The 13,146-nt window shown below is 38.4% G+C and overlaps 1 protein-coding gene across 1 annotated transcript; it reads left to right on the top strand.

The window, feature by feature from the left end:
* The first annotated feature begins 4,903 nt into the window (after positions 1-4,903).
* LOC119736297 (adenosine receptor A2b-like) lies at positions 4,904-6,080 on the top strand. The gene has a single exon (XM_038210653.1). The coding sequence runs from the start codon at positions 5,235-5,237 to the stop codon at positions 6,078-6,080; it is 846 nt and encodes a 281-aa protein (XP_038066581.1). The 5' UTR covers positions 4,904-5,234.
* The last annotated feature ends 7,066 nt before the right edge of the window (positions 6,081-13,146 follow it).

The raw sequence follows: 13,146 nt of genomic DNA on the forward strand, positions 1-13,146 counted from the left end.
ATCTTTCCTTTTGCCCAGATGATGCATCGAGCCAGGCGTCTGCTCTTTCTGCAATGGAGGGTTGTATACATGTTGTGCGTAAATGGATGCTCAGTAATGGGTTGATGTTAAATGATGATAAAACTGAATTTATTATCATGGGTACTCGCCAACAATTGGCTAAGGTTAATATTGACAGCATCAATGTTGGGGAGTCCAGACTTTCCCCTGTCTCCGTTGTGAAGTCTGGGTGCCTGGTTCGATGCAAACTTGACAATGTCTACTCATATCACAAAAACGTGTGGTACGGCTTTTTATTATTTACATAATATTAGACGTATCAGAAAGTATCTCACCAGGGAATGTACTGAAACATTAATTCACTCTTTTATTTCTAGTCGGTTGGATTATTGCAATAGCCTCCTCTATGGATTGCCTGACGTTCAAATATCACAGCTTCAACGTGTGCAAAATTCCTGCGCCAGACTAGTCTGTAACGCTTACAAGTACTGTCATATCACCCCACTGTTTTTTGATTTATATTGGCTTCCGGTGAGATTCAGGATTGAGTTTAAAATTCTGTTAATAACTTATAAAATTCTTTATGGTCTAGCTCCCTTATATTTATGCCATCTAATCCAAAAACGATCTTCATCCAATTACAATCTCAGATCTTCCAATGACAAAACACTCAAGCAAGTCGAACCAAGGTCACCCTTGGTGACCGTGCATTTGAGTGTGCTGCACCTAAGTTATGGAATGCACTGCCATTAAATATCCGAAAAGCAAGTAGCCTGAATGTTTTTGAACAATTACTTAAAACTCATCTTTTTATGAGAGCTTTTTATTGATTTTTTGTACCCTGTATCAGTGTTCATTGTATTGTTGAATTTTGCGTATACGTCTGTTTATTTTTATTTTTTTTATGACTGTAATGCGCATTTGAACATATTTTAAATGGAATTTGCGCACTATAAATTAATAAATTATTATTATTATTAAAACGCCACTAGACAACATATCGCCTTGAAATTGAGCAATAATGACCATCGCGGTCATAAACAGTCACGAATCGATATGAAACGGTGCTGCGTTCGAATGCTAGCGGTTTCCTGTAAAAATAACAGAATCCGCACCGGCAATCTTGGTTGGTGCAGATCAGGACAGACCTTGAATACAAAGAACCCTGAGAAAAAAACGATACGCATTGAGAGGGCCGAAAATTAAAGATTTTAAAAGATTTTTTTTTCACTTTGGACGTATTTTAGAATTTCTCCATGATAACGCAAAGCACATCAGCTAATCCAATACAAACTAAACAAGTGCATGTTTTCTTGATTAGCATTTTTCTTAATTTACAAGCACGTAGACATTCACAGAGCAATGGAAAATGGCGTTGTTATTGTCAATCTAGGTAAAAAAAATCAGAAAGTGCCATTAAAATGCCACATTTCTAAACATGTTTAATGTAACCTGTCTAGTGGTAGAAATACTGAATGCAGTAATTTCGACAATTGCAATATGTTCCTTGACATGTACGCTGTCGAGTGGCGACACTGTTTTGATCGCAACTTCAGAACGAGGTTAAGATGGCCGCCAAACTGTAAACCCGTGTATCGAACAATACAGAACATCGCTGGTATATACCGAGTACAAAACGCCACTAGACAGCATATCGGCTTAAAATTGAGCAATAAGGACCATCGCGGTCACAAACAGTCAAGAATTGATATGAAATTGTGCTGCACCGTGTTAGAGCGGAGGCGGTTTCTGTAATAAGCACAGAATCCGCAGCAGCATTCAAGGTTGGTCTAGACAATTACAAAACCATGTATATGAACCCATAAAAAACGATACGCATCGAGAGGGCCGAAGTATCACATATTGCAATTCAGATATTGTGTCTTTGGTTTTTAAGCGGGGTCTAACCGAAGTTTCCCAATGCTTATGTTCCCCAACAACAATGTTCCCGAAACCCTTAGGATTGGTGTTATAGGGTTAGGGTAATGATTTCGGGGAACATCGGTATTGAGGAACAAAGGTATTGGGAACATAGGTATGTACCCTTTTTAAGGCAATGTTGCTAGGACATCATCGTCGTCGTCGTCATCGTCTAGACAATTACAAAACCATGTATACAATGAACCCTTAGAAAACGGTACGCATCGAGAGGGCCGAAATATCACATATTGCAATTCAGATATTTTGTCTTTGTGGGGGCGTCGTCGTCAGCCTCCTCCTTGTTATTATTACTATTTTTATTATTATTACCTTCGGTCTTGCCAAACAGTTAAAACTCGTTTAAATTAGGGCCCCTACAAAAATTTCTAAAACATGTATGTATACAAACATGAATACAAATACAGTACCAGTACCAGAACTAGTACCAGTTCCACCAACATAGTTCCAATCTATTATCCATTCAAACTGAGGCTTTTGGACAATGAGGTGTGTGCGATACAACCAAAAAAGTTCCAATCTATTATCTATTCAAATTGAGGACTTTCGACAATGAGATGTGTGCGGTTTCAATGGGCCCGAGGACCTGAGCAATAGTCCTCGGGAAAATTTCGTGTACAAACTTCAGGGGAGCTGTGGAGAAAGTACAAACAAATAGAAAGATACGAAGGAAAGGACCAGGTCCTCATGGGTATAGTAAAACATTTGTGTGCTAGTGAGTTTGTTTCTGCAGTTAATAGGTGACGTTGAACAATGGAAGACAAAAGGGTCCCCAATCGAAAGTCACCAATTTGGAATCGTGTTCAAAACATACGAGAGGTCTTCCTAAAAAGTAAGTACACACAAAAGGGGAAAAATAGGGGCCCTCGATTGCAGGTAAATATGTGTGTATGCGAAGTGATACATACACCGTGCCTTCTGGAGATGTGCACACAATAGGGAACACACATTTGTATATGTCTCCAAAGGGCAATTTCTATAGATGAATAAGTTTCCACAAGATTTTCACGAAATAGAAATATGTATTTTACTCAAAAACTATGAATTTCCAAAGTGGGTTGATACGTCGCAAATGGAACAGTTTAAAAAAAAGGATATTAAGTCCGAATTTCAGCCAAAGAAATTATTTCTGGTTAAAATAAGAGCATTTTGAAACCTCACTTTCGAACTCGAAAACTTTACTGCACGAGAACAAAGAAATGTCTCCAAAAGAATACAAATTTCAGTATACGTAAGTGTGTGTATGTGAAAAAGATGGGGCGGGTTTTGTTCAACTCACGTTGGTTTATATTACAATGGGCGAATACGCATACGCGCTCGCAGGAACTTCTCTTTGGCCGATAGCTGTATTGTGAATACTGCTATGAATAACACTCTAAAGTATCACATGCTTTCCTTTCCCATCTGTCACTCCTCCCTCTCGTCAATTACACCTCGTTTGTTGCAGGTTGCAAACATAGTGTTTTTGTTAATTTCAGTTATGTTACAATATATCTACAAGGTTTTACTCATGTTTAACGGGAAATTGAAAATCATTGTCTTCAAACCCCACCTTGACGAATATATTTAAATCGAGAGCGAGCGCTGGTAATGTTATCCCTGGAGATCATGCAGTCGTCAGCATGTCTGCCATGGTACCATGGAGTCCCCTGTCTCATTTGATTTAATGCTCTGGGAATTCATTATTCTGCACATAACTACAAGTTATCTATATGATTTATGATTTACCATAATGTATACGCTCGTTCATTAATTGCTGATGCGTAAGGATAACTACAATGATTTACCATAATGTATATGCTCGCTCATTAATCATTGATGCATAACGATTCAATATGTTAAATACACAACCGACTAAAGCACAGCTTACAAAGTCGACCATATGCTTAAAATCGTACGAGAACAAGGCTTGTTCATTAAATATTAATATTAAAGTTTGCATCTAAAGTAAACATAATAAAAGTTATCGTGACTTTGGACGTGTTCCTTGGCTTCACCGCACACGGGTGTATGACTTCTGACTGACGCCTAACGAAAAACAGACTAAATGGTGAGCCGCCAACATAGGGCTGGATTGCTCAACTGTTAGAGCAGTGAATTGACAATCCCGAGGTTGCAGGTTCAAACACCAGTTAATTGAACTTTTTTTGTGTGAAACTTTAAAATAATAAAAGTTAAATAAGCATAATTATTTAAAGCAAAATTTTTTATAGCATAACGTATTCAACAATTTCCATTGACATTATTAATATTTTTACTTGTGTCTCCTTAAGTTGGGTTAAACAAAAAGTGAGACTTGAAAAGTGTGAAAATGCTCTCACTTGGAACTATTTCAACACAATGGACGTAAAAAAAAGTCGGGACTCTGGTACGTTCGCATACACAATTTATATTTAATCTTTGAATATCAAATCGACAATATGTTTACAGTCGTAATTTTGGAACGCTTGTTCATTAAATATTAATATTTGAGATTTGCATCTGCAGTGAGCATAGTTAAATTTAAAGTAACAGATTTAAAGTAAACTGTTTCCATGGAAAAAACTTGTTGATCGACCGCCCGGAGTAATTGTGAACAAACTAAATCGTCCCGTCAAATTAGTTTTGTTCTTAATAAACAATTAAGACTGAGGAAAAATTTGAACACATTTACAGTCAGTACAGTAGAATACTGTAGAATATGTACTGCTTTAACGTTAGCATCGGTAGCCGTGTCTCACGTTGTGCTGTTTTATTGGTTAACATACATTTTTCATGAGACTCAGCCTGCTTTTAAATAGGGTCGCCATATTATGTAAACTGACGTAAAATACATCAAATCGGTTATTGCAGAAGTCATTAACATATTTATTAAGATTCGATACTGATTTGCACATTCATTGATTTTTGTATAAATGAACTTGACATTGTGCTGGTAGAGTACAGAACAATCGAACCGCTCGCCCAGCACGACATACTTCGACAGTTGTGAAACAAGTAAGTCCTGCACAAAGATATGACTTACATACTTTATTGGGTTTTATAAACAACTATAATGTGAAGGTATTTTGAAAAGATCCGAAAGTGTGTTCTAAGACGTAACCCTTTCACTTTTAAATAGAACAATTGTATGAAGAGGCCTTCGTACTGTAATAAATGTATCACAACAAACGTTATTATACACTTAAAAGGGTCATTATTAACAGTATTGCCTGCAGCTCAATATTCCACTCTTTACTCGTTATCTGTCTTTTGTTTTTGAATTTGTTTTAAGAAAACGTGTCATCAATCTTTATCATCCAGGTCTGTATACTACAATGGAGCTGGGAGCATTGGACGTGGCCACGATTGCAGTAGAGGTCATCGGTGGCTTAGCGATTGCTTGTAATTTGATGGCGGTGGCCGTCTTTGCAACAACCAAGTCACTTCACCGCAAGTATTATTGGTTCATTCTCAACCTCGTTCTCGCGGATATTGCTTCCCCTACCTTAGCAATCGTGCAGCAGGTTCGCCCAGGTAAAGCCCCAGTTGCCCTGGTGCGAGGCGCTGCCTTCGCAGCTGAGTTGAGTATCTTATCGGTTGCATTGAATAATTTCCTTGCAATCGTTATCCCATCTCGTTATGACGTGATTGTGACGCGCTGTCGCATGGTGGTATACTGCTTGTTCATTTGGGTCCTGTCTCTCTCTACCTTCCTTGTCTTGACGTATATTCAAGAGTACGCATTCTGGATCGTTCGACCACTGTTATCCCTCACCGTGATAATTCTGACTGGAATTCTTTACTGCGTGGTATTCCTGACTATCAAGAAGTACAGGGAGTCGCATGCTTCAACTACGGGCAATGATCAGACGGCTGACCGGCTGCGTCGCACTCGGCGATTGATGATCACTTTCACCGTCATCCTGGTGACATCTTGCGTGTGTCAGATCCCATTCTGCAGCATCAACATCATGATATTTTTCAGTGGAAAAGATCTGTGGGGTCAGGACTACAGTGTCTTGGTCTTTCATAAGTGGAGCGTTGCATTTGTGCTTCTGAGCTCTCTCGCTAACCCGTTCATTTACTGGTGGCGTCTGGTTGACTTCCGGTCAAGGTTCTGTAAGAAGAAGAACGCAGATGAGACGGAGCTGGCAACGGTTAACACACAGGCGCCGATGTAGGTCCATTATTGAAACCAGAATATTGACGGCATTCCCCTGCACGACAGCGTACTACATATAGACAGTGTTTCAAGCCGAACAACCATACCCGATCTTCACTCAAGCTATGGATATATTTGCTCTGGAAAACAATCATTTTTTTTAATACTGTAACTTGAACGTTAGACGGAATGTATACATGACAACAATTATGTAATTCAAATCACTTTTAGTGATCCTTCCACTGATTATGAAGACATGAGGAAGCGTAGTTATGCCTGTTCTTGCTGAAATCCTGTCAGTTCAGTTCACTTTGTGGCGCTGTGTTCCGGGTCGACCTTGTTGTACGGTAGGCCTACACAATGGTAAGTACGCATTGTACATGGAAGTTTGCTTTTACCATTCTGTCTGAGGACAGGGCATAATGTTCCCTTTTGTTCTTATACTGTAACACTCCCCAATAGAGTACGCACGGAGACAAAACATTCCGAGGGTAAGGCCAAACAAAATAATAAGTCGGTCTCTGGTCAGCGCGCGCGTCGATTCCAACATCGCCCTCTATTGCCGCAGCTCCTCATTTTTTTGTTTATCAACGAGCACCAGGAATGGGAAATTGCACCAAGGCAAATGGTCGAGAGCACCAAGGCAAATTATGGAGGACACCAATGTACATGAGGCAGTGTTGGAGCAAAGGCTTTGACCCTCAAGGCCAAGGCCAAGGCCAAGGTTTTGACCCTCAAGGCCAAGGCAAGACCAAGGCTTTGACCCTCAAACCTCGAGGCCAAGGCCAAGGCTTAACCCTCAAGGCCAAGGCCAAGGCCAAGGCCCTGTTTTATGAAATGACCACTGATATAGAACTAATTATAGTCACATGAGTGACACATCATCACGCAAGGGCGGATCCAGAACACAATTTTTTTTTTTTTGGGGGGGGGCAAAGAAATTTGGTCCCCCCCAAAAAGTGGGTCAAACAATTACGGCTTGGGCTTCGGGGCCCCGAACAATTTTTGGATTCTAGATGCTCTGTGGTGCGATTTGAGGCAATTTCTGACCACTTTAACCAATGTTTTTTTGAGGAAAAGATGGTGGTGTACTCATTGCCTGCCTTTATTATGACGTCAAATTAAAAAAAAATGGTTTCGTTGGTTTTTTTTTTTTTTTTTTTGGGGGGGGGGGGGGGGCAAGGCCCCTTTTGGCCCCCCTGGATCCGCCCTTATCATCACGAATTGCTCGCTTCGAAGAACGTTAACATTTCTTTAATTGCAATCAACATGCTCGCATAGGCCTACACCGTTTTATGACTGCACTGTATCTATTAAAGTATAAGTTCAGGTCTTCAATATGGTTTAACTAAACAAAATAATGATATACTTCTTTATTGACACACAGTTCTCCCAAGTGTAACAAAAGGGGGATCCAAGAAACTGATTTGGGGAATTTTTAATTTGCTGGCCCAACATGGTCAGAAATATCAGCATTATCTAAAACAGATACATGCAAATCTTTAGCACTTATTAGGGAGACATATACAACCAACCAGATCTATTCCATAGTTATATGCAATTAAAGTGATCATCTCATTAGCCCCACAAGTTTACGGAATATTTTTGCAGCAAATCTACTACAATGGTAACAAAATGTGATGCTACAAAAATGGAAGTGTGCCCAACACACAAATCTATAGGGTGCTTCCCTCCTCCATGGTGATACGATTAAAATGGTAACAGCAAAATTTCGTACATATTTATCTGAAAAAAAATAAAAAATCTATGGCCCTTGAAAAGTCTTGACTCAAAATAGCAAGGCCCTGAACCATCAAGGCCAATGCCAAGGCTTTTGCCCTCAAGCCTCGAGGCCAAGACCAAGGCCCTAAAATCCAGCCTTAAGGCAGCCTTAAGGCCAAGGCCCAGCATCAAGGCACTGCATCACTGACATGAGGACACCAACAAAGAAAAATAGTACCCCACCTTGTCTGTACAATCCAAGCTTGAAGAAAAAAAAAGCCGCGTCCCCGCGTCAATTCCGGAATTTCGGTCTGACCAGAGACCGAATATTTTTTGTTTAGCCTAACAAAGAAAAACTTATTCTCTCGTTGCTGTCATCGAGGGGCCGTATCATAAGTACGACGCCACATAGGTCCGACGCCACGTAAGTCCAAAAAGTCGGACTTCTGGGGCGTACGTCGGACTTATGAGGCATAAATTCCGTCTCATAAGTCAGACGCTTCCTATGTCCGACAATGGACAAATGCTGTTTCGGACTTATGAAACAACGGACCTAAGAGGCGTCGGACTTTTGAGTGCACCCCATCACCAATGTGTATGCAATACAGGAGCGGTTCCTCATAAGAAAGCCCTTCCCGCTAACAGCTTAACCTCTGTAGGCTCCTTACGTAGCACACCCTGCTCCTTCTTGTTGCGATTTGTGTTATATCTCAAATCAGAATTCGGCCTAGGCCTGATCAGAGGGGGACCTAAACTATCCAAAACAATGGGACACGTTATATTTAGTTAGGGTTTATAGACTAGTTAAGTGATAATTTCAATAGTATCCCCCCAAAGCAGAACCGTGCACACGCCACAAAATCTGCTTTGGTATTTGTGTTGGAAGATAAGAGAAATGTTCCTGCTGAACATCGCTTTTAAAGGCTTATGTGTTTATTCTGTAAGTGTTCTCCCCAATTTACATAATAACATCATTAAAATTCCATAATAATAGACACTTAAATTTCGCTCAAATTTGGCTTAAATTCCTGTTCCGTAAATACACCATGCATTTCTTCTTTGGTCCAGGTCAATTCGCGAAAGTTGCTTTTTATTTCGTCCTTGCTTTAACACATACTGCACCAAATCTGAAATCTAATTATGTAAATTCGGAATAAAATAAAAAAAATAAAAAATGAATCCGAACCCTCCTGGACGCAATTTGAGTATCTTACCATACTAATTGAATGATACAAGTGTTCAAGGAAATATATGTCATTTGCTTTTGCTGTAATTTAAAAAAAAAAAGATGGATTAAGGGCTTGGAAATATATAGCAAATTTTGCTACACTGACTAGTTGACAATTTCTAGATGCTATACAAACAAAGAAAAAAAAACATCATGTCCCTGTAGTCTGATTCCCTGGCTCCATTTAAGATGAAACGGAGCAATTTATAGGCAGCAAGGAAGTGTAAGGTCAGGGAACCAGTACAGGATGCTTAATAATGTCATTCACTAACAGTCTAGCAAGGTATTTCAACAAAATTTGTTAGTTTTAATGTTCGATGTTTGCAAATGTTGTATTTTTCCTTTTAAGTCATTGGGAAGATATATATTTATTTTGACAACTCCCAAAACGAAGGAGTAACCAATTGAAGGTCGATCTTTTCAAATATTGAGGTGAAGTATAAGAAGTTTGTCATTAGTTTTCATAAAATTAGTATTTCAGTTTTCTTTTTTGGTTATAAAATTATTGTGGGAAGGGCAAGTTGGGCGTATTAAAAGAATTAAAAGTAAGGAATATTTTGGGTTGTTCAGAGTGTGAACAAGTTAATTTTGGCATTCAGTTTGCCTTTGCACTCGATGTGGACATGTGGAATGGATACATTAAAACAACCCTGGGATGTGTGGATATATTTCTGAGTAAAGAGGTGCTCTCCAAGTTGTTGGACATTGACATTTAAATTGACAGTATATCATATGACATAAATTCTGCTTCAGTGAAAACTAACTTTTGGCTCGTGCTCAAGGCAATCACCTAACACAAGTGGAAAACTAAAAAGCTAGCTCAAAGTGTCTTATATTTAAAAATAAAAGTTCAAACATGGCTTTTGCGGTTACGGAGTCGTTTTTATTAGTTGAAAAGTTTTAAAGTATTGAATATACAATTCCACTTTATACGTACATTAAATCTTTACGTTTTAGACTTAGCTTTATTATATTTATAATTACAGTCACATCATTAAATTTAGTAAATATTATTGTACACTTTGTCGGTTCACAGATTTCTTTCTGCCATCACCTCGATGGTTGATTGACTGAAAATACCAGTTCCGAATGTGAAATTGTTAGCAACCTGTGCATGTTATGCTTTTTTAACATACTAAGTAGTTGAAATCAAGAAATTATTGTCTTAAATTGCTTTATTATATTTTACTTCACCTTGATCCATATAACCTATTTAATCTAACTTCAACTATTCACTCTAATCTGTTGTACCTTTCAACTCTATGCTTTTGTATTGGTTATAAATCCACCAGTATGTGGTACTAGCCTTTCTACTGTTTAACTTCAAGGACGCCTAAACCTTGGGTAATGCTCCAAGCAACAATTGTTTTGTGTGGCGGCGGCGACAATTTGTTGCTGCCAAGCACAAAGGGTTTTTGTCGTGTTGCAGGTACAACTATTAATGATGTATTGCGCTACTCCTTGCACTTCTTGGCGTATCAGCTTCTGCAATGTATCATTTGTTCTTTTAATTTCAACGCGTTTATTGTTGGAACATATCGACTTATCATTTTTAGAGGGGGGGGGGCAGAGACATTTTGCCCCCCCCCAACCCATTTTATTTACAGCCATGTGACTTCGCTTTTTTTTGGGGGGGGGGAGTTGGGGGGGGGGGGAGGAGGCGGGAGGCGGCGCCCCCTTGCCCTCCACAACTACCCCCCCCTCCCTTTGCGTCGCCAATGGTTGTCCTGCGCCATTAATATCATAAAGTGTTACCTGATTGTGTCTAAATGTTAAGAGTGAGTTTATTTACGTTCACGTTTAATGTACATTCGGGAGTTGTCATAGATATGTTCTGATACAATCCATTTTAACATCTTGTGGTAGTGTTCTCAACAAAATCAACCATTCACCTAAATAGAACGACGCACAAAACGATTGCATTTTGAGGGAAAAAAATATTCGACAATAATTTGATTAAACGAACTTTTCCATTTTTGACTTTGTGCATTACATTTTGGGAAAGAAGAACTATTATTATAATGTTACATTCGTAAATTATACTGCTATAATAATGACATTCCTAAATGAAATTCAAGTCGCTTATCACGGAATTGGAACAATACAAGAGTTAAAGTCACTTGGAAAGGATATTTAAGACCATCGAAAGCGACGTACAAAAGTATTTTTTTTTAATCGATCATTTAATATTTGGGTGAAGGGGTTTAAAATTGGCTAATGTTCATAACATTGTTAACTTATTTATCATGATTTGTTTGTAAAATTGAAAATTCTAAGAAAGACAAACGTTTGATGCATTAAGTATGTTAGCAGTAAGAACAATTTGGGTCCTTTGAAATTATTTTTTTTTTTTTTTTTTTGGTAGTCCAGTAGTCTTACATACGATGTGTAGTAATCCAGGATTCGATGCTTTAGAAATTAGCTTGTATTGTATGAATATCTATGCTGGTTGAATTTTGTGAAATTGAATTTTAGACCATATAAATGTATATTGTTTGGTAAATAGGGGAAGTATTGTCTCGAAGCTCAAGGCAATGTTAATGTGATGTTATTAAAAATCAAACAAATATGGCTTCTTTCCTTACTAGCGTTCCAGTTCACTCCAAACATTTAGTGTTTTCATGAAACATTCATTGACAAATATTATTGGAATTAACAAACCAAATGCACTCACAAACAGCTCACTGATTTTTTTTTTGAAAAAAAAAAATCATATAAAAGTGGCGTAGCTATACCAGCGGTATCGTAGGCGAATGCGCTGAGCTAGTATTGTCCTATGTCTGGCTAAAAGGAGCACGTGCTCCTGACATAATTCGTCACCCTTTTCACGAAGAGCCACATATGTCGATTTTGAAGAAAAGGCGTTTTCGAGATAATCGCAAAAGAAGTGTCTCATATTTTAAAACTGCGAAAAATACCACTTTGCAACAACTTTTTGCAGCAAGGAAACCATCACACTATTATATGTGAGCTGAATTTTTACATGAACCCAGTAATAAGACTTAATTCAGCAGTTAATTAGTGAAAATTAATTAGTAAAGATATGTGGCTTTTCGTGAAAACGCAAATTCAGGTTTCCGACAAATTGGCCCTTTGTGTTCAATGTGTATTTCCATGAGCACGCGCGCGCAGATGAAAATGTAACAAAGATATGTGGCTCTTCGTGAAAACGGAAATCTCATTTGACCTACTTTTACGTATTTCCGTGCAATGGGTTTTGTACGCGTTCAAAGGGCCAAAATGTATGTGGCTCTTTGTGCAAACGCAAAATTCATTTATCGAGATTTTGGCCCCTTGCAACATTAATGTAACTTGAAAATTAATGATGTTTTGCTTACAGAAACATGTCAAAATGGTTAAGTACATTGTTTTAAATCAAAATATTGAAGAAAAAAAAATCAAAATCGAAACAATGGTTATTGTTGAAATATGTGGCTCTTCGTGAAAACGGTGACGAATTATAGGTGTTATAAATATACTGCTTTAGAGGATTTCTTTTGTTCAATTTCCCGGGAATGGTTTGGCCAGACGCCTGGGGCGGGTAGTGTTACACTTTGTATATACAGATATCAGGCCAGTCTAATGTGAGCTGTGAATCTGGGTTTTGTTTTCTTGGTGTGGTTGGTAGACAAAACCGTTTTTCGTCTGACAGAAGGAACTCCTGTGTCACCGTCTCTCTAATTGGAGTTTTCTTACTTAGGGGGACATAACACTTCCGTTCATGTTTAGTGTAGTGAGTTTATAATAACTACATTGCCTTTGTCAGTAAGCATGACTTACTTTGTCAACATCAATTTGGTTTCCGGGCCAAACCTTCCACATTTATGCCTATTGTCAATCTCGCTCAAGACACCTCTGATGCATTTGATAAAGGTAGATTTATTGCAGGAGTTTTCCTAGACTTGTCTAAGGCGTTTGACACTTTGGATCATTCAATTCTCCTTAACAAACTTAATTTGTATGGTATACGTGGTACTCCACTGAGCCTATTCAAAAGTTATCTTAGTAATAGACAACAATATGTTCGCTTCTGTGATACGGATTCCCCCTTTTGGACAATCAAAACCGGTGTTCCACTAGGCTCAATCCTTGGACCGCTTTTATTCTTTATTGATATTAATTATTTGAATAATCT

The sequence above is a fragment of the Patiria miniata genome, unplaced genomic scaffold (genome assembly GCF_015706575.1).
Source record: "Patiria miniata isolate m_02_andy unplaced genomic scaffold, ASM1570657v1 HiC_scaffold_1, whole genome shotgun sequence".
NCBI classification, from domain to species: Eukaryota; Metazoa; Echinodermata; class Asteroidea; order Valvatida; family Asterinidae; genus Patiria; species Patiria miniata.

Excerpts from the sequence above, each read along its gene's own strand:
- LOC119736297 (XM_038210653.1), top strand. The coding sequence starts at position 5,235 with ATGGAGCTGGGAGCATTGGACGTGGCCACGATTGCAGTAGAGGTCATC.